We start from the raw sequence: 23454 nt of genomic DNA on the forward strand, positions 1-23454 counted from the left end.
GTTCTGAGTTACTGGACCTAAAACATTAACTCTGATTTCTCTCCACAGATGCTGCCTGACCTGTTGAGCCTTTCTGTCACAGTCACTCTATTGACCATGAACATTTTTTTCTGTCCCTCTAGTTGGTAAAAATTAAAGGCAATTGTAGTGCCCATAGTTCCTCCTAATTGAAATTTGGCAACTTAACATCCAACAGCATACAAACATGGAACCGTCTTGGTCTATATGGCTTATGATTTTTTTAATAGTATGAATGGATAGAGATACAAGCAGATGCTGTACATTATCCATTAAACAATTATTTACAAGTTAATCTGAATGCTGTTAGAGTTTTGAAATCAGTCCAAATATCCATTATCGGTATTGTACCTGTTATATTACTTTTATTCATTCATGAGATGATGGCGTCACTGACTTGCTAGCATTTATTGCCCATCACCTAATTGCCCAGAGAGCACTTAAGAGTCAACCATATAGCTGTGGGTCTGAAGTCACATGTCAGCCAGACCAAGTAAAGATGGCAGTTTCCTTCCCTAAAGGGCAGGTAAACCAGATGGGTTTTTCCAACAATCAGCAATGGATACCTGAATGAATTGAATTGAATTTATTGTCACGCGTACCGAGGCACAGTGAAAAGCTTTGTCTTGAGAGCAGGCAGATCACAGAGTTAAGTAGCATAGATAGTAAATAATAGGTAAGCAGCAGCAAAACCAAAACACAAGTACAGACGAATGTTAAAAGTTTGAGAGTCCATTCAGCATTCTAACAACAGTAGGGTAGAAACTGTTTTGAAACTGGCTGGTGCATGTGTTCAGGCTTCTGTACCTTCTCCCCGATGGTAGAGGTTGTCGAAAAACATTGCCAGGGTGGGATGGATCTTTGAGAATGCTGGCAGCCTTTCCTTAACAGCAGGCCTGGTAAATAGATTCTATAGATGGGACATTGGCCTTTGTGATTGTCTGGGTCAAGTTCACCACTCTCTGTAACCGTCTCCGATCTTGAATGGTACAGTTGCCATACCAGGTAGTGATATATCCAGTCAGAATGCTCTCAATAGCACACCTATAAATGTTAGCAAGGGTATTTGTCATCGTGCCAAATCTTCTCAGCTGCCTGAGAAAGAAGACATGTTGTTGAGATTTTGTAAACAGTGCATTCATATGAAGAGTCCAAGAAAGCTTGTTGTGGATGACCACTACTAAGAGCTTGACACTCTGCACCCATTCCACCTCTGTGCTGTTATGTGTAGAGGAGCATGAGTAACATCCTGCCGAAAGTCAATAATGAGTTCCTTGGTTTTGCTGGCATTGAGAGCTAGGTTATTCTTAGTGCTCCATTTTTCCAGATCTTCCACCTCCCATCAGTAGTCTGTTTCATCGCAATACTTCATCCTGGTCACATTTACTGAGTTCAAATTCCACTATCTGCTGTGGCAGGATTTGAACCCAGATCCCCAGAACATTACCTGGTTCTCTGGATTAACAGTCAAGTGAAAATATCAGTATGCCTTTGTCTCCTGGGTATATGTTTTGGACATAACAACTTCACTGTGTCCTTTTAAGTTGGAAATATACAGTCTTTACTTAGTCCAGACTCCCTGTGACTCTAGTTCTACAACAAAGAAGCTGACACTAACTGTTCTTTGAAATGGTCTACGAAACCTCTCCATTGTATCAAACTACTTCCAAAGTTAAAAAGACTACTGTGGTTCAAGAAGATACATCATCTTCTCAGAGTAATCAGATGTGAGTAATAAACACTAGCTTTGCCAGCAATCCCCAAAGACTAAGAATGAATTATAAGGAAAAACTTGTATTTTTAGTACATTATAGCTCTCCTCGCCCATTGTGTCATTACATACAATTGCTATTTGGTATGAGTGCATGAAAATAAAATTCTGTAGTGCAAAGAAATTATCAGTTCAGATCTTTCAAAATACTTCCTTCAGTCAAGTGGTGTTATTGTGTGAAAAGCAGGAAAAGTACAGCAGGTCAGGCAGCATCCATGGAGCAAGAAAATCAACGTTTAGACCGAAATATCAATTTTCCTGCTCCTAAAATGCTGCCTGACCTGCTGTGCTTTTCCAGCACCACTCTAATCTTGATTCTAACCTCCAGCATCTGCAGTACCCACCCTGTTAAGAAAAGCATATCCACCTTAGATCCAAGTGAGAATTAGAAAATACTTCCCAGTGGAATCCAAATTCAAAACCCAGTTGAGATAATAGTTTTCTCAGCTGAATGATACTAAGAAATGGAATCTTGACCATTTTGATATTAGCATTCATGTATTAGAATACAAATTATTGACCCCAGTTAATTTCCTTAGAGCAAAGAGGGGTCATGAGAAAATATTGGTCTTTGCAACAATCTTCCAGCAGAAGTACTGAGTGGATGGTCCATCTCGGCCTCCTCCAGTGGTCTCCAGCATCACAGTTGCCAGTCTTTAATTCACTCCACGTGACATCAAGAAACGGTCAGAGCACAAGATACTACAAATACTGTGAGCCCTGACAACATTCCAGTAGTAGTACTGAAGACGTGTGCTCCAGAACTTAACGCACCCCTAGCCAAGCTAATCCAGTACAGCTACAACACTGGCATCTACCCAGCAATGTGGAAAATTGCCCAAGTATGTCCTGCATACAAAAGGAATGACAAATCCAGCCTGACAATTACTGCCACATCACTCTACTCTCAATAATCAGTAAAGTAGTTGAAGGGATCATCCACAGCACTGTGAAGCAGCAAGTTCTCAGTAACAAACTGTTCACAGACACTTAGTTTGTGATCTGCCAGGGCCACTCAGCTCCTAACCTCATTACAGTCTTGGTTCAAACAGCTGAATTCAGAGGTAAGGCAACAGTGACATCAAGACTGCATTTGACTGTGTGTGGCATCAAGGAGCCTTTGCAAAACTGGAATCAACGGTAATCGGGGGCAAACTCTCTGTCACATAGGAAGATGGTTCTGGTTGTTGGAGGTCAGTCATCTCAGCTCCAAGATATCTTTGCTGACGTTCCTCAGGGTCGCATCCTCGTCCCAACCATCTTCAGCTGCTTCATCAATGACCTTCCCTCCATCATAAGGTCAGAAGTGGGGATGTTCGCCAATGACTGCATAATGTTCAATATCATTCATGATTCCTCAGATGCTGAGGTTTCCCATGTTCAACTGCAACAAGACTTGGACAATACCCAGTTTTGGGATGACAAGTGGCAAGTAACAGTTGCACAATGTAAATGTGATATGTTTCCAATAAGAGACAATCTAACCACTGCCTCTTGACATTCAGTGGTGTTACCATCCATAAACACCCCACTATTAACATCTTGAGGGTTATCATTGACCAGAAGCTCAACTGGATTCATTATGTAGATACAGTGGCTACAAGAGCAGGTCAGAGGTAGGAATACTGTGACAAGTAACTCATCTCCTGACTCCTCAAAGCCTTTCCAGCATATAAATAGCACAAGTCAGGAGTTTGATGGAATAGTCCCCATTTGATTGGATGCGTGCAGCTCCAGCAACACTCAAGAACATTCTCACAATCTAGGGCAAGGCAGCCTGCTTGACTGATCACAGATGCAAAAATTCACTTCCTCTACCACCAAAGCTCAATCGCAGCAGTGTGTACTGTCTATGAGATGCACTGCAAAAATCCACCAAAGATCCTTAAATAGCACCTTCCAAACCATAACCACTTGCATCTCAAACAAGGGCAGCAGATATAGTACATGGGAACACCATTACTTGCGATTACCCATTCAAGCCACATACCATTCTGACTCAGAAATACATTGCTCTCCCTTCGCTGTTGCTGAGTCATTATCCTGGAATTCCCATCTTAATGGTATTGCGGGTCTACCTACACCACATGGACTGCAGTGGTTCAAGAAGGCAGCTTCTCAGGGGCAACTAGGGATGGGCAATAAATGCTGGCCAGCCAGCAGTGCCCACTTTCCCATGAAAGAATGAAAATAAACTGGTGGATAGGATTGAGAAAAAGGCAAGATACTATATAAGCATATCAAGGGCCAGAGGATAACTAAGGTTATCCACACTATAAGTAATCTAATCTAATCTAAGGGGAGTGCCCATTAGGGACAAAGGAGGCCATCTGTGTGTGGTGCTGGACGACATTGGTAGGATATTAAATGAGTAATTTACATTTTTCTACACATGGGAGAAGGAGGATGCATGTACAAAATTTGGGAAAAGAGATTGGAGCTTCTTGAACATTGACATATGGAGTGAGGAGGTAGTGGAGGTTTTGATGGGATTAAAAGTCAACAAATCCCCAGGTCTGGATGAGTTGCATCGCAGGCTGCTGTCGGAGATGAGGGAGGAAATTTCAGGAGCTCTGACCCAAATTTTAATTCCTCTCTGGCCATAGGGAAGGTGCCAGAGTACGAGAGAACAGAAAATGTGGTTCAATTTTTCATACAGGAAACCAGAAAATTACAGACAAGTGAATCTTACATCAGTGGTAGGGAAACTACTGGAGAAAATTCTGAAGGAGAGAATTAATCGCCAGTTGGACAGGCAAGGTTTGATTAGGGATAGTCAGCATGACTTTGTCAGAGGGAGGCCTAACTAATTTGTTCGAAAATTTTTTGAGAAGGTTACCAGGTCTGTAGATGAAGTTACTGCAGTTGATATAATTTGCATGGATTTCAGCAAAGCCTTTAACAAGGTCACACATGGGAGACTGTTAAAGAAGGTAAAAGCTCATGGGATCTGGTGTAATTTGGCAAGTTGGATGCAAAATTGGCTTAATGGTAGGAGACAAAGGCTGATGGTAGAAGGATGTTTGTGTGACTGGAGGCTGGTGTCCAGTGGCATACCAGAGAGGTCAGTGCTGCATCCCTTACTGTTTGTGATACATATAAACAACATAGATGAGAATGTTGTTTGGGTGAGCAGTGGGTAATTAAGTTTGCAGATATGACAAAGAATGGGTGGATGGTTGACAATGAAGAAGGTGTTAGATTATGGAAGAACATAAATGGATTAATCCGATGGACAGATCAGTGACAGAGTGGAATTTAAGCCTGAAAATTGTGAGGTGATGCATTTGGAATAAGGCAATACTCAGCAAATGGTAGGACACCAAGAAGCACAGAGGAATAGATGGATCTCAGGGTGCTTGTCCAGAGATCCCTGATGGTGGCAAGATAGATTAATAACATAGTTCTGAAGACATATGGAACACTTGCATATATCAGTCATGATATGATTTATAACAGCAGGAAGGTTATGTTGGAGATTTATAAATCTTTGGTTGTGCCACAGTTGGAATGCTGCTTGCAGTTCTGGTCATGAGACTCGAGGAACAACGAGATCCAGGTTTTGCCTGGAATGGAACACTGTAGCTGTGAAGAGAGGTTGGACAACCTTGGATTGTTTTCTTAAAGCACAGAAGGTTGAGAGGGGACCCAATTGAGTTGCATAAAATTATGAGGGCATGAAAAGAGTGCATGGAAAGCAGATGTTGCCCTTAGTTGAACAGTCAATAGCAAGGGGTCATAATTTTAAAGGTAAAAGGCGGGATGTTTAAAGGAGATGTGAAGAAATTCCTTTTCACCCAGAGGATGGTGGGAATCTGGAATGTAGTGCTGGGAAGGTAGTTGAGGTAGAAACAACCCTTAAAGAGTACTTGAATAAGCATTTGAAATGTCATAACATTCAAAGTTATGGGACAAGTACTAGAAAGTGGAACGAGTGTAGATTTAGATAAGAGTCATTTTGTTGTAGCAGACTCAATGGACCGAAGGGCCTCTTCTATAGTGTATTCAATGATTCATACTACTGCTGGAAGACCAATTATATAATTTATAAAAAGGTAGCTACAATGGTTGCTATGATTGACCAAAAAACCATATTAGAGAAAACATTCTCGAACTTTGACTAACAATCAAACTAATTTGCAACAACAAGACATAAGATGTTTGATAAATCAATTATTCTAGGGTTAGTTATTCCCAATAGCTAGGCTATTACTTCAAATAAATGAACATGACATTATATATAATATCTATTGGCAGGCATGGATTCAAAATACATATCCTTATCAAGATATGTAGAACTGTTTCATTTAGTTAGGACAATTGTCTACAAAATGGAATACTAATAATATCAACTCATCAATGTTGCCCAAATACAGTAATTCACATCTTGGATAAAAAATTGTAAATATACACCTAAATGCTTTAAATAATGTGATTGAAATGTAAGAAAATAAAACACTTCTGAAATGTTTTCCTCTATATTTAATGTGGTGTTATCCTAAGTGAAAACAGCTTCATTATTATTGTGATTCCACGGTACTGGTATAGAGTAATGTATTGATCTTAAACTGACCATATGCATCAGTGCGCTGGAAGAAAATTCACGTATTGCAAATAAAGCACAAAGGCAAAGATGAACGCAACTCTTCATAACTAACCACTCTACCAGCGTCCAGAAGTCAAGAGGTGTAAAATAATTTTTAAAAATTTCCACGATAAATACACTGAAACCCATGTGTGCGTTCATACAACACATATTTACTTTGTCCATTTATTTAAAAAAAAACAAATTTTCAGAAGGAGCAACAACTGGAATCAGATCAGTAAACGTATCCAATCACATAAGATATCAACTGAAAATCAAAAGCTATAATTAATCGTTATCATTCCAATGGCAACATGGTTGTGATAATTTTGTCATTATCACTTCGTAGTACGATACGTGAGGGCGGGGGAACTATCAGTGTATTTCAATAATATGGTATTAAACATGCATCATGTACTTTTAGTTTATAATCTATTTTAGAACAATATTACCAAAAGAAAATTAACAAAAGGTTTTTGACAGCAACCAAATAAATACTCGTGCTTCAAAGAGAAAACTGAATTCATGTAAGAATCTTCGAAATAGTTTATTTGCGGCTAGATTTTTAAATGTTAAACCTATCAACCCCATTACTGTACCTGGATAATACAGGGTAGTTCAGTGTCATCCAGCAGTCTGATTGTACATTTGATCTCTTGGCTTAAGGACTTGATACTTGAACTGCGAAAGCGGAGCATTTTCATTCTGTTCTAATTTCTCTTAATTAATCATAGAAGCCGTCAACCTCAAAAACAAACATCTCCCGACTGAACTGAAAACGCCTTGGGCGTGTATCGTATTATGAAGAAAACACTACCACATGGAGAAGAACACTGACTGCGTCAAGCGGAGTCTATCTCAGATGCTCACTCAAGATTTCGTAGACATTTGTACGGCAAGAAGAACATAAGAAGCAGGGTGGAAACTCCAACAATAGAATTTTAAACCAGAAAGTATTCTTTCCGTTGCTGGATAAGAACAGGCTGGAAGTCAAACACCTGTTCGATGTACAGTATATGGTAGCTGGAGCTCACAGTGCCTGCTTCAATGATGCTTCTCTGATGCATTGATCCAGCTCCTCCTCACTCAGAGGGCGGGCACGCCGCGCCGCGCCAGAAGTCAAGGCTCAGCCAATCACAGCGCTCCGTGCTCTCCTCGCGGTTACGCGCAGCAGGTGCGCGCGGAGCGGGCCGTCGCAGGAACAAAGAGCCGTGCGAGGATGGTATACAGCATCTCCCATTCATGTGGAATACACGGCTGTACTGTTTGCTTGCACATTGCCATTCGATGCTATTTCCTGCATTTAGATACATACTTCTGACATTTTTCTGTCATCATTGCAATGTTACTTTATTTCCACAACGGGAGATTTATTTAAGTGAAATGGTGCATTATTTACCAGTTGAATGCAATTTTGTTCGCATTAATTCCCACCTCCACCTCCCCCCCCCCCCACCCCTTCCCCCAAACAAGTCAATTAGATACAGATTGCAACCATTGTTTTCTGCTGAAGAGAATCTTTGTAGATGATTACAAGCTGGGTGAGAACCCAGCTGCGCTGAATTGTTAGGGGTGCTATCCGGCATGACTTTTTCCTTCTCGCTCCGCTCATCGTTCTGGCCTGACCTTCCTCTCGTATTACTTTCCTTCTGGACGCTGTCCCAATACGAATATCTTCCGGTGAAAACGACCAAACATCAGCTGAGACACTCAGCAGCTGCGCCCCAGGCCAATCGCTGCAAGCCAGTAACTGGCCTTTACCATTGCAATGTTAGAAGAATTGCCCCGGAGACGTCCAGCAAGGGCAAGTTGGCACCCCGGGATAGTGTCGTTTCCTTGGTACTGCCAGAGGTGACTACAACACCAGACCTTGCTGACTTGGTCCAAAGTCTCCACCCTGGTCAGTATGGTGTTCACAATCTAAAGGAATGCCCAGCAATAGAAGAAGAAAGTTAAAGACCCTCTAACTTCTGCAAGTCATCTTCCCTCTATTAACTCACATTCTTTCTAGCTCTGCCACTGCACCATTTCCTGCCATGGATTTACCACTCATCAATTGCTTCCCTCCATTGCTCCTAACCATCTCAACCACAGACTAACTCCACAAGTGGGTTTCCTCCAGGTGCTCCGGTTTCCTCCCACAATCCAAAAATGTGCAGGTTAGGTGAATTGGCCATGCTAAATTGCCCGTAGTGTTAGGTGAAGGGGTAAACGTAGGGGAATGGGTCTGGGTGGGTTGTGCTTTGCCGGGTCGGTGTAGATTTGTTGGGCTGAAGAGCCTGTTTCCACACTGTAAGTAAGTAATCTAATCTCTCCATTTCCTACTCAGACACCTCATCAACATTCTCCCACCTGCACCAGCAAGAAAGCTGTGCCAACCGCTATAATATTACTCAGTCCCTTCCTGTCGCCAAAATAGGGCAAACAGAACCAAGTCAGGTAATGGGGATACCTAACATTTGTCATGTCACCTTGTATGAGGAGGGAATCCTTACCTTAAGAGGAGAGGACTATAAGCAATTATGGTCAAAACAAAATAGCCATGTTCCAAGAATTAAATAAAATTCATTGTCAAGTGTTGGCTGTTTACCAATTACCACCACTGTGAACATGTTCTTATCATGTCCAAGCATGTTGTCCTTAATTCACAACTCATTATCTCTGTCTCCTGCAGGCACCAGTAGCATCTGCACACCATCTGTCATGAAGAAGCAATCTCTTCCTGCTAAGTAAGAAGCCACAGCTCCCTCAGAGAAAGCACGAGTGAGGCTGAAGATCCAGACCCCCCTTGCAGGGCCTCTCAGTCTCAGGATCGGTCAAAAAGAATCACTAGGAGTACAGTGTGTTTAAACCAAGGATACCAGTTTAATAAATTAAGGCAGCCTGGTGCAGATTTGTCCAGCAACACAGAGTCATGGAGATGTACAGCATAGAAACAGACTCTTTGGTCCAACCCGTCCATGCCGACCAGATATCCCAACCCAATCTAGTCCCACCTGCCAGCACCCGGCCCATATCCCTTGCTATTCATATACCCATCCAAATGCCTGTTAAATGTTGCAATTGTACTACTCTCCACCACTTCCTCTAGCAGCTCATTCCATACTCATACCACCTCCCGGTATTCCATGAGATCTAACCTTGCTGATCAGTCTCCTATGGGGAACCTTGTCATACGCCTTACTGAAGTCCATACAGATCACATCTACCACTCTGTCCTCATCAATCATCTTTGTTACTTCTGTGTGAAAAAGTTGCCCCTTAGTTCTCTTTTATATATTTCCCCTCTCACCCTGAACCTATGCCCTCTAGTTCTGGACTCCCTGACCCCAGGGAAAATACTTTGCCTATTTACCCTATCCATGCCCCTCATAATTTTGTATACCTCTATAAGGTCACCCCTCAACATCTGACGCTCCAGGGAAACAGCCCCAGCCTGTTTAGCCTCTCCCTATAGCTCAAATCCTCAAACCCTGGCAATATCCTTGCAAATCTTTTCTGAACCCTTTCAAGTTTCACTTTCCAATAGGAAGGAGACCAGAATTGCACACAATATTCCAACAGTGGCCTAACCAATGTTCTGTACAGCCGCAACATGACCTCCCAACTCCTGTACTCAATACTCTGACCAATAAAGGAAAGCGTACCAAACGCCTTCTTCACTATCCTATCTACCTGTGACTCCACTTTCAAGGAGCTATGAACTTGCACTCCAAGGTCTCTTTGTTCAGCAACACTCCCTAGGACCTTACCATTAAGTGTATAAGTCCTGCTAAGATTTGCTTTCCCAAAATGCAGTACCTCGCATTTATCTGAATTAAACTCCATTTGCCACTTCTCAGTCCATTGGCCCATCTGGTCAAGATCCTGTTGTAATCTGAGGTAATCCTTTTAGCGGTCCATTACACCTCCAATTTTGGTGTAATCTGCAAACTTATTAACTGTACCTCTTATGCTCACATCCACATCATTTACGTAAGTGACAAAAGGTAGAGGACCCACCACCGATCCTTGTGGCACTCCACTGGTCATAGGCCTCCAGTGTGAAAAACAACCCTCCACCACCACCCTCTGTCTTCTACCTTTGAGCCAGTTCTGTACCCAAATGGCTAATACGCCCTGTATTCCATGAGATCCAAACTTGCTGATCAGTCTCCCATGGAGAACCTTGTCATACGCCTTACTGAAGTCCATATAGATCACATCTACCATTCCGTCCTCATCAATCATCTTTGTTACTTCTTCAAAAAACTCAATCAAGTTTGTCAGACATGATTTCCCATGCATAAAGCCATGTTAACTATCCCTAATCAGTCCTTGCCTTTCCACATACATGTGCATCCTGTCACTCAGGATTCCCTCCAACAACTTGTCCACCACCGACATCAGGCTCACTGGTCTACAGTTCCCTGGCTTGTCCTCATCACCCTTCTTAAACAGTGGAACCACGTTAGCCAACCTCCAGTCTTCCGGCACCTCACCTGTGACTATTGATGATACAAATATCTCAGCAAGAGGCCCAGCAATCAACTTCTCAGCTTCCCACAGAATTCTCGGGTACACCTGATCAGGTCCTGGGGATTTATCCACCTTTACCCGTTTCAAGGCATCCAGCACTTCCTCCTCTATAATCTGGACATTTTGCAAGATGTCACCATCTATTTCACTACAGTCTATATCTTCCATATCCTTTTCCACAGTAAATACTGATGCAAAATACTCATTTAGTATCTCCTCCATTTTCTGCAGCTCCACACAAAGGCCATCTTGCTGATTTTTGAGGGGCCCTATTCTCTCCCTAGTTACCCTTTTGTCCTTAGTGTATTTGTAAAAACACTTTGGATTCTCCTTAATTCTATTTGGCAAAGCTATCTCTTGTCCCCTTTTTGCCCTCCTGATTTCCCTCATAAGTATATTCTCCTACTTCCTTTATACTCTTCTAAGGATTTCTTTGATTTATCCTGTCTATACCTTACATATGCTTCCTTCTTTATCTTAATCAAACCGTCAATTTCTTTAGTCATCCAGCATTCCTAATACCTACCAGTCTTTCCTTTCACCCTGACAGGAATATACTTTCTCTGGATTCTCGTTATCTCATTTCTGAAGGCTTCCCATTTTCCAGCAATCCCTTTATCTGCAAACATCTGCCCCCATCAGCTTTTGAAAGTTCTTGCCTAATACTGTCAAAATTGGCCTTTCTCCATCATTATTTTAAATTGAATAGAATTATGGTCCCTGGCCCCAAAGTGCTCCCCCACTGACACCTCAGTCACCTGCCCTGCCTTAATTCCCAAGAGTAGGTCAAGTTTTGCACCTTCTCTCATAGGTACATCCACATATTTAATCAGAAAATTGTCTTGTATGCACTTAACAAATTCCTCTCCATCTAAACCTTTAACACTATGGCAGTCCCAGTCTATGTTTGGAAAGTTAAAATCCCCGACAATAACCATCCTGTTATTCTTACAGATAGCTGAGATCTCCTTCCAAGTTTGTTTCTCAATTTCCCTCTGACTATTGGGGGGTCTATAATACAATCCCAATAAGGTGATCATCCTTTCTTATTTCTCAGTTCCACCCAAATAACTTCCCTGGATGTATTTCTGGGAATATCCTCCCTCAGCACAGCTGTAATGCTATCCTTATCAAAAATGCCACACCCCCTCCTCTCTTGCCTCCCTTTCTATCCTTCCTGTAGCATTTGTAATTTGTATCCTGGAACATTAAGCTGCCAGTCCTGCCCACCCCTGAGCCATGTTTCTGTAATTTCTATGATATCCCAGTCCTATGTTCCTAACTATGCCCTGAGTTCATCTGCCTTCCCCGTTAGGCCCCTTGCATTGAAATAAATGCAGTTTAATTTATTAGTCTGACCTTGTTCCTGCCCTGACTGTTTGACTTGCTTCTGTTCTCAACTGTACCAGTCTCAGATTGATCTTTTTCCTCACTATCTCCCTGGGTCCTACCCGCTTCCCACCACCACCACACCCCCCCCCCCACCAACCTTACTAGTTTAAATCCTCCCAAGCAGCTCTAGCAAATTGCCCTGCCAGTATATTGGTACCCTTCCAACTTAGGTGCAATCCATCCTTCTTGTACAGGTCACTTCTACCCCAAAAGAGATTCCAATGATCCAAAAATGTGAATCCTTCTCCCATACAGCAGCTCCTCAGCCATGCATTCATCTGCTCTATCCTCCTATTCCTGCCCTCACTAGCTCGTAGCACTGGGAGTAATCCAGATATTACTACTCTCGAGGACCTCCTTTTTAAATTCCTGCCTAACTCTCTGTAATCTCCCTTCAGAATCTCAACCTTTTCCCTTCCTATGTGGTTGGTTCCAATGTGGACAATGACCTCTTGCTGGCCCCTCTCCCCCGTGAGAACATTCTGCACCCTCTCTGAGACATCCTTGATCCTGGCACCAGGGAAGCAACACACCATTCTGTTTCTTCGCTGCTGGCCACAGAAATGCCTGTCTGTACCTCAGACTACAGAATCCCCTAACATAATTGATCTCTTGGAAGCCGATGTACCCCTTGCTGCATTAGAGCCAGTCTCAATACCAGAAGCTTGGCTGATCGTGCTACATTCCCCTGAGAATCCATCACCCCCTACATTTTCCAAATCAGCATACCTGTTTGAAATGGGTATATCCACAAAAGACTCCTGCCCTAGGTGCCTACCTTTCTTACCTTTCCTGGAGTTAACCCATTTATGTGACTGTATCTGAGACTTTCCCCCCTTCCGATAACTGCCATCCATCACATACTGTTGCTGTTGCAAATTCCTCATTGCTTCTAACTGTCTCTCCAACTGATCCATTCGATCTGATAAGATTCGCATCCAACAGCATTTATGGCAGATATAATCCACAGTAACCCTTAAACACTCTTTAAACTCCAACACCTGACAAGAAGTACATATCACTGGCCATTTTTGCTCCTTCACAATCTATAGGCCCTGAAAATAACACCATCTTATTCCTCTACAAGACACTGCTCCAGATTAAATTAATAGTTATGGCTTGTATTTTAAGTTTAATCAAGTGACGTGTCTCCAAAAACATATAATCAAGAAAGAACCCACTCTACTCATTACTGCAGCCTTTCTATTGGACACACTTAAAACAACATTTAACTTATCTGATTCTGTGCTGTGAACTTCGCCCAAACAGGTTCCTCCAAGATTAGTTGTGAATTTCACTGTTTGTTAATTTTCTCAGATGCTCTCCAATGTCCAGCAATACATGAATTCAAAACAGCAAAGGCAGTAACTGTGCAGGTGTTTTCTCTCTGTCTCCTGCACTGTCCTCACCATGTGCTTCCTTTGTCTGTTCTTCTCCCTTTTAAACTGCCGTTGTTCTGACTGTTTTTTCCCAAAGTTCCAAAACAAAGCAACAGCATATGAAACAGTAATTGCTGCTCCTAGAATTCGAGGAAATCACCTCCAGCACCTAAAATACCTCAAAAAAGGAGCAGCTGTTACAGCCAGAAATGTTTCCCTTCCTCCATCTTGGATTATCCAGAATTCTTTTAATAAAGTGGCATGATTTACAGCAAGTTAATCCAAAGATATTTCCTGGGAGAGGGTTCTTAATTACAAGAAAAGTCCACTCAACTGTAATAAGGTGACATGATTAACAACAGGCTAATCCAATGATATTTCCTGCGAAAGAAATTGTTATATGCACAGAATCACCACATGTTTGCTAGCTCAAGGTTCGTTCAAATACCAAATCACTGTCTTATAATTCATATTATGAAAACTCCATTGTATTCTCTTATTTAGCTTAACTCAGCAAAGCAACAGCACAAGTTCACAGAGTCAAATCATTACTTTCAGCCACTTTGTTGTGTTATTTTAAATTGAAAAGCCATTTTGTGGTTAATAAAAATTTACATATACTTGTTGCTTCTGACAACAGCCTAAATTCAAATTTTTAGATCCTCAAGGCTACCTTCTGTACCCGTTCACCAGCTCAGATACTAAGGCTCCAGGGGTATATTAGCCACATTCCAATGTTGCCATGTCTCTGCAGCTGGCTCAAGAAGAAATTCCCCAGATTGTTAGCACTCATGACTGCCAGAGGCCAGGTACCTGCTCAGAGCCAGCTGGAGATGACCCACTGGTGTCTTCATGATAACTTCATTCAAATTCACAGACACAGAAACAATCGATAGTTTTTTTCAGGTGGAGCCTGGAAACTAACTCAAAGATTGGAAGAGCCCCACCAATGTTTTCTGATCCATGCGGCCTCCAGACAGGTTGCATCTACCGTGGACACCATCATATCGACAGATAATGCTTAATTCTTGAATTCTTTGCTTCAGAAACTGGAGAAAGCACTGAGGCTAAGTGTAGTGAATGAGGATCAGTGTCTTACTACTTAGAAGGCTGCAGCATTCAATGAGGATGTTCTTCGGAAGAAATAGCGTTTTTAGCATCAGAAAGTGCAGCAGCCAAAGGAATACAGGCAGGATTTATTTGTAAGCCTCATTCCGTGGAACTGAGTTGCATGAATTCATATTTCACTGATTGTAAATGTTTTGATGATGCAGAGATCAGCATCCCCTGTTAAATACAAATGCAGGGTTCGGACATCATGTGTGACTAAGTTTGGCTAGTCTGTCTAACTTCATTCCAGTAGTTGCAGTTAAAATAACAAGTTGATACATGTGAAACTTTATTGTAAATACCCTTCCACATTGTTAACAATCTATGGCATTTCTTCTTCAGCCAGCTGCAGAGACATGGCAACGATATGCTCACCAGAATGTGGCTTTCACTGCATGAGTGACTCACAATTTTTCTTTCTCCCTCCCACAACATCTAGATGGATTCACTGGGTTCTTTGCAATGAACTCCTAGTCACGATCTGCATGAGAACCTGATATAAAGGAGTCATCTTACAGTTTTAGTTGTCCCAGTGGAAGAAAGTCAATTACAGAAATGTTGAACATTATGTCATGGGATACTGACCTCCACCCCTTATCAGAGTATAGCGCCATTACCCCCCTCTCATCTGCATTGAATTCCATGTGGCTCTTCTGCATCTTCAACACACCATGAGGGCATTTGTGGCTGGAAACTACTGTTTTGTTTGCTGCTCCACATTTACTGGATGTGGAAACTGGTCTGGGTTTCCAGATACTTCAAGATATTTCCAGATATTTCAATCATTAAAGTGGAACCTCTTGGTCCAACAGCCACAGAAATAACCACAGCCTGAATTAATTAGTCAGTTTCAATAAGAATGTATGGACAATATCAGAAATAAAGTAGCTCTTGAGTAATGTATCATTCAGCAATCACAGAAAGCATCCTCAGAATATTGAGACACAGATGCCTCTTACAAGGAGGGCTATGGAATTCTTTGATGTGGACCTTGCACATGATTGATGATTCAAATGTATGCAGTTCAAGTCTTCTGGCGCACAGTGGGAAATTGTATGTGTGGCATACCTCTCCTTGCACATTTCTCATACCTCAGAAAGAGAGCATTTTACGTAGGATGATGATACTGACAGGTGGGACTAGATTGGGTTGGAATATCTGGTCAGCATGGACAGGTTGGACTGAAGGGTCTGTGTCCATGCTGTACATCTCTGTGACTATGACTCTATATGGACATTTTATAGTCCAGAATGTGAAATGAGCAGCTCTTGCACTTTGTGAAAGCTGGGAAACCTTGGAAAATGATTACAAGTTTTGCAACTCGGGTAAATCTTTACAGTTCACCTGATATGGGCTTCCTGATGAAGGGTTTATGCCCGAAACATCAATTCATCTGCTCCTCGGATGCTGCCTGACCTGCTACATTATTCCAGTACCACACTCTCCACTCTGATCTCCAGCATCTGCAGTCCTCACTTTCTCCTAGTTCATCTGATCTGACTTGTGTTTCGCAGCCATTAGGAGGATTTGTGTATTGTTGAATGATGTGGTCAGAGTGCTCGTGGCAGGATTTTTAATCAACACAATAGGTCAAAGCAGGAGGACCACATACAGAATTGTATGATACTTGATGTCTTTAAACTGTACTGACAAAGCATCCGTTTAATGCTGTTGCCCTTTGAAAGATTTCACACTACACCAAAGTAGAGCCCACTCTCTCTCAAACTTTCTTTTCCTTTCTGCCTTGCCCCCTCCAACCCTGTGAACCCTATCAGCTTTGATCTTTCCCATGTTCCCACTCTTACTTAATTGTTAAACTCCCCACTTTACCCCAAGCTTAATTATACAGTCCCTCTTTGCCACCCTTCACATCCCACTCCTACAAAAATCAAAGCCAAGGGGATGATGACTGTTGATAACCCCCAACTGCACCGCTCCCCCCTATGCATTATCCCTTGTCCTTCCATTCCCTATCCCTTTCCCCTTCACGATTATTACTCCTTCTGCAATCCAGCATGTTGTCTCCAGTTCCCACAGATGATATTTCCACCGTAGTCATGGCCTTTGATAACCCATCTGACATTCATTGAATAGATCCCCAGACTGAACGTGGCACAGACCCTTGACTGACGTGGAAAGATGCCAGACTAATGACTGACAAGATCCTGATTCATCGGGGTTATGGGAAAATTCAGGCAAGTGGATGTGAGGAATGTCAGATCAGCCATGATCCTATTTAATGGTAGAAGAGGCTTAAGGAGCCAAGTGGCCTACTCCTGTTCCTATTTGTTATGGTCTCATGCTATCTCTGAGCAGCTTGCTGACTGACTTATCACTAGTCTCTAGTCTGGTTGCACTGCACCTGCAAGACTCACTGTGGACCACAACTACCTGAATGACCATGTTGAAGCCACTGGACAGCTATTGGACAATACCCTTGACTTCTTGTGCTGGAACGTTTGACTGACAACAGGCCCCTTTGAGTTGACCAAGCACCAGTACTCTTAGACTTTGAGGCATAAAAAATTTACACCTTGTTCAATTTAACTGAGCTTTAAATAGCAATGCGATTAAATGAGATTTGATGAACAACAGAATTGGCTCTTAAAATAACATTCATAATCATGATGTGCTATTAAATGTTTAATTGGTAGATTTTTAAGCTAATTTATTAAAAAACAGTTTATCTTCTATATTCACTCCCATGTATACCCTATCTTTAACGTGCTCCATGTAAAAATGTTTTAAAAATGTGTTTATCAATTCTTTGTTCCTACTGATAGAGAGTGGGAGGGGATGGCTGCAGAATCTGTGAAAATCTTTACATATGATTGGCATTGGCTCAGTGGTTAGCACTGCTGCCTCACAGTACCAGGGACCCAGGTTCAATTCCTGTCTTGGGTAACTGACTATGCAGAGTTTGCACATTCTCCCCATGTCTGCATGAATTTCCTCCAAGTGCTCCGGTTTCCTCCCACTATCCAAAGATGTGCAGGTTAGGTGAATTGGTCATTAAAAATTTCCCATAGTCAGGGTTAATATGGGGAATGGGTCTGAGTGGGTTACTCTTCAGAGGATCAGTGTGGGGTTGAAGGGCCTATTTTTATATTGTAGGGAATCTAATCATAATCTTACAGTCTATTCTATCATTCCAGCTTAAAGCTGAGCATGTCCAGTAATAAAAAGCATTGCACTCAGAAGCAGCACCACTTCAGTGATAATGGTGAAATATTTATTAAAGAGGCTACTAAATTTACTTCTCAATAAACTATGAATACTCTTGCTTTGCTGCTGACCATAAAATTTACTTCATGACATTTGGATATGGGATCATGGAATGGTGCATCACAGAAGAAGGTCATTCAGCTCACTAAATCTGGGTCAGCTCTTTTGTGCAATCCAATTAATTTCATACACTACCTTTCCTTTATATTTTTGTTTTCTCCCTCAAATATGTATCCAGTCAAATACAATTTGCCCCAAACAAGTTTGTGCTGGCTGCTTGATATTACTTCTTACTAGTCTGGATGTCTGTTAATTTTTTCTTGGAATATGAACCAAAAAGTTTCTCCGACGAGGAATGTTTAACTGACCAGTCTATTGGTTAGGTTTATGTTTTCACCTATCCTGAATAAGGGTGTTATATTTGCAGTTCTGAATTCACTGGCACTAATGATGTGACCAAGCAGGACTGCAAATTTGTGATTAGAATTTCCACAACTTCTACCCTTGTTTCCTTCAGAAATCCTAGAATTCATTCCTCCAGGTTAGGTAGTGTACAATCTCGAAATGAATCAGCTTTTCTAGTCCTCTTCAACAACTTATATATTACCCACTGTTCTTCCAACCTCCATATTTAACATAACTTTGGTAAAGTTCTCTTCATCGGTAAACTGCAGTTCTTGCTCACAAAGCTTTAATTCTTAATACAGCTTTGAATAAACTTATTGCATTATTATTTTATGTTTCCTCATTTATAATGCAAATTACATATAGACAAATATTGTAATTATTTAATCTAGTCAGCAGGACACACTGCATTATCCATTCTGTACAAATTGCAGAAAATGTTCTGAAAAATTTTCATCTGAATTTTCAGAGTAAATAAAACTTTGAATGTCTAAATGAAGAAACCAAGAACAATAGAAATAGGAGTAAGACCATAAGACCAAGGAGTGGAAGTAAGGCCATTCTGCCCATCAAGTCCACTCCACCATTTATTCATGGCTGATAGGCATTTCAACTTCACTTACCCGCATTCTTCCAATAGCTCTTAATTCCTTGCAAGATCAAGAATTTATCAATCTCTACCTTGAAGAAATTTAATTTCCCAACCTCCAATGCACTCCATGGCAATGAATTCCACAGGCCAACCACTCTCTGGCTGAAGAAATGTCTTCTCATTTCCATCCTAAATTGACCCCCTCTAATTGTAAGGCTGAGCTCATGGGTCCTAGTCTCCCCGCCTAAAGGAAACAACTTCCCAGTATCCACCCTTTCTAAGCCATGCATTATCTTGTAAGTTTCTATTAGATCTCCCCTCAACCTTCTAAACTCTAATGAATACAATCTTATATTAGGCCTACCATTCCCGGGATCACCCGTGTGAATCTCCGCTGGACATGCTCCAGTGCCAGTACGTCCTTCTTGAGGTGTGGGACCCAAAATTGGATACAGTATTCTAAATGGGGCCTAACTAGAGCTTTATAAAGTCTCAGAAGCACATTGCGGTTTTTATATTTCAACCCTCTTAAGATAAATGACAACACTACATTTGCTTTCTTAATCACGGGACTCAACCTGCAAGTTAACCTTTAGAGAATCCTGGACTAGCACTCCCAGATCCCTTTGTACTTTGGATTGTTGAATTTTTGCACTGTTTAGAAAATAGTCCATGCCTGTATTCTTTTTTCCAAAGTGCAAGACCTCACATTTGCTCACGTTGAATTTCATCAGCCATTTCCTGGACCACTGTGCTAAACTGTCTAAATAAAGCAGCCTCCCCACCTCCTCAGTATGACCTGCCTGTCCATCTAACTTTGTATCATTGGCTAACTTTGCCAAAATGCCCCTTGTCCCTTCAACCAGATCAATGATATATATAGTGAACAGCTGCGGCCCCAACACTGAATGCTGCGGGACACCACTTGTCACCAGTAACCATTTCAAAAAAGAACCTTTTATCCCAACTCTCTGCCTTCTGTCAATTCATGCCAGTAGCTCACCTTGAACAGCATGGGCCCTCACCTTATTCAGCAGCATCCCATGAGACACCTTATCAAAGGCCTTTTGGAAGTCTAGATAGATAACATCCACTGGATTTCCCTGGTCTAACCTACTTGTTATCTCTTCAAAGAATTCTAACAGGTTTGTCAGGCACAACTTCCCCTTATTAAATCCATGCTGACCTCTTCTTTCCGACCCTGCACTTCCAAGAATTTAGAAATCTCATCCTTAATGATGGATTCTAGAATTTTACCAACAACTGAAGTTAGGCTAATCGGCCTATAATTTGCCATCTTTTGTCTTGATCCTTTCTTGAACAAGGGGCTGACAACAGCAATTTTCCAATCATTAGATTAGATTAGATTACTTACAGTGTGGAAACAGGCCCTTCGGCCCAACTAGTCCACACTGACCTGCCGAAGCGCAACCCACCCGTTCCCCTACATTTACCCCTTTACTTAACACTATGGGCAATTTACTGTTGCCAATTCACCTGACCTACACATCTTTGGACTGTGGGAGGAAACCGGAGCACCCGGAGGAAACCCACGCAGACACGGGGAGAATGGGCAAACTCCACACAGTCGACTGACTGAGTCGGGAATTGAACCCAGGTCTCTGGCGCTGTGAGGCAGCGGTGCTAACCACTGTGCCACCGTGCCGCCCTCACCTGGGATTTTCCCAGACTCCAGTGACTTTTGAAAGATTACAATCCACGCCTCCACTATTTCCTCAGCCACCTCCCTTAGAACTCTAGGATGTAGCCCATCAGGGCCAGGAGATTTATCAATTTTTAGACCTTTTAGCTTTTCCAGGACTTTCCCTTTTGTAATGGCTACCATTCTCAACACTGGCCCCGACTCTCCTTAATTGTTGGGATATCACTCCAGTCTTCCACTGTGAAGAATGACGTAAAGTAATTATTAAGTTCTTCGTCTATTTCCTTATCTCCCAGCATTAGCCTTCCTGCATCAATTTGATGCGGCCCAATGTCTACTTTCGCCTCTCGTTTATTTCTTATGTATTGAAATAAACTTTTACTATCATTTCTAATATTACTGGCTAGCCTACTTTCATATTTGATCCAATCCTTCCTTATTTCTCTCTTTGTTATCCTCTGCTTGTTTTTGTAGCCTTCCCAATCTTCTGATTTCCCAGTGCTCTTGGCCACTTTATAGGCTCTCGCTTTTTCTTTGATATATTTCCTGACTTCCTTTGTCAGTCATGGCTATTTAGTAGCTGCCTCTCCCCCCCACCCCACCCCCATCCCTGCTCCTGCCCTTGGATGATCTTTCTTTTCTTTGGGATGAACCTCTGTACTGTGTTCTCAATTATACCCAGAAACTCCTGCCATTGTTGCTCTACTGTTTTCCCCACTAGGCCCTGCTTCCAGTCAATTTTCATCAGTTCCTCTCTCATGCCCCTGTAAATACTTTTATTTAACTGTAACACCATTACATCCGATTTTGTCTTCTCTCTTTCAAACTGCAGACTGAAGTCTACCATACTATGATCGTTGCCTCCTAAGTGTTCCCTTACTTTAAGATCTTTTCTAAAGTCTGGCTCATTACAGAGCACTAAGTCCAGAATAGCCTGCTCCTTGTGGATTCCATCACAACTGTTCCAAAAAAAAAAATCCTGTAAGCATTCCACAAATTCCCTTTCTTTGGATCTACCAGCAACATTATTCACCCAGTCCACCTGCATATTGTAGGCCCCCATGATCACCGTGACCTTGCCTTTCTGACATGCCTTAGCTATTTCTCGGTACATCTTGTGGCCCTTGTCCTGACCACTGTTAGGAGGTCTGTACATAGCTCCCATTATGGTTTTTTATTGCTTTTGTAGTTCCTCAACTCCACCCACATAGACTCCACATCATCTGACCCTATGTTATTCAGTGCCATAGATTTAATTTCATTCTTAACTACAAGGCATCCCGCCCCCTCTGCCTACCTCCCTGTTTTTTCGGTAAGTTGTAAATCCTTGCATGTTTAACTGCCAGTCCTGAACCCCCTGCAACCACATCTCTGTGATACCTACCACATACTCATTATTCACGATGATTTGTGCTGTTAATTCATCTATTTTGTTACAAATGTTACAAGCATTCAAGTAAAGCACCTTAATGCTAATTTTCTTATCCTCATGATTTCCAATATCTCTAGTAATATGTCCTAAGTTATCCTCCCTTTTTGCTCAATTCCTAGTTTGCCTTGAACTGCGTACATGCTAACCTGCTGCTTATCTTTCTACCTGACTCCATACACCCTGTCGCTTTCCCTTTCTGTTCCCCCCGACTCACAAGTTTAAAGTCCTAGTGACTACCCTATTTATCCTTTTCGCTAGAACACTACTTCCTGATTGGTTCAGTGGAGTCTGTCCCATCAGTACAGATTCCCTGGTTCCAAAACCGATGCCAATGTGCCATGAAATAGGAGTAGAGTAGGAGTAGACCACACAGCCAATCGAACATGTTCCACCATGCAATACTATACTGGCTGACGTTTGCCTTCAACTCCATTTTCCCACCCAATCCTGATATCCTTTTATTTCCTGAGATACTAAAAAGCTGTCCATATCAACCTTAAACATATTAAATGGAGCTGCCCTCTGGGGTAGAGAATTCATAATCTTGGAAGAAATTTCTTCTTATCCAGAGTCCAAATTAACAGTCTCTTTTCCTGAAACAGTGCAACTATGCACTAGATTCCCCAGCCAGAAGAAATAATCTTTACTATCTCTGTATATTCTAATAAACCCCTTTATCACCTTGTACATTTCTTCACCTAGTATGTTTCAAAATTCCAGCCTATTGGCCAATTTACTCACTCAAAAAAGGACAGCCTGCTCATTATAAGAAACAATGTATTGAATCTTCGCTGCTCTGCCTCAAATGTAAGAATAATCTTTAAATGTAGAGACTGAAATTGCACAAAGTGCTCTTGGTGTGGTCTCACCACAATCCTGTAAAATAACATTAAAAAATCACACAACACCAGGTTGTAGTCCAAAGGGTTTATTTGGAAGCAGTAGCTTTCAGAGCACTGCTCCTTCATCAGCTGGTTGTGGTTGTGGTTGTGACACCTGATGAAGGAGCAGCGTTCAGAAAGCTAGTGCTTCCAAATAAACCTGTTAGAATATACCCTGGTGTTGTGTGATTTTTTTTAACTTTGTCCACCCCAGTCCAACACTGGTTCCTCTACATCATGGCTGTAAAATAACAAAATTACTTAACTTTTGTATTCGAAGTTCCTTGCAAGAGAAGGCCAATATGCTAAATTACTTCCTAATTTCTTGTATGGTAGCTTTGATTTTCTTGTGGAAGTACATTGAAGTCCTTCTGAAGATCAATATTTATAACTTTCTCACTTTGAGATTATTCTGTTTCTCTATTCTTAAAAAGAAAGCAAATGACCTCCTACTGCTCCATATTATACTCTACTTTAGTCCAC

At 41.7% G+C, this 23454-nt stretch overlaps 1 protein-coding gene across 2 annotated transcripts in view; it reads right to left on the reverse strand.

Annotated features, from left to right (window-relative positions):
* frmd3 (FERM domain containing 3) overlaps positions 1-7445 on the reverse strand; it is a 218239-nt gene extending 210794 nt beyond the window's left edge. For both annotated transcript variants that reach the window (XM_072585508.1, XM_072585498.1), the window contains exon 1: positions 6974-7445. In XM_072585508.1, coding sequence (XP_072441609.1) covers positions 6974-7078 — 105 coding nt within the window. In that variant the 5' untranslated portion in view covers positions 7079-7445. The remainder of the gene's footprint in view (positions 1-6973) is intronic.
* Between the last annotated feature and the right edge of the window lie 16009 nt (positions 7446-23454).

Source organism: Chiloscyllium punctatum, chromosome 2, assembly GCF_047496795.1.
Source record: "Chiloscyllium punctatum isolate Juve2018m chromosome 2, sChiPun1.3, whole genome shotgun sequence".
Taxonomy (NCBI): domain Eukaryota; kingdom Metazoa; phylum Chordata; class Chondrichthyes; order Orectolobiformes; family Hemiscylliidae; genus Chiloscyllium; species Chiloscyllium punctatum.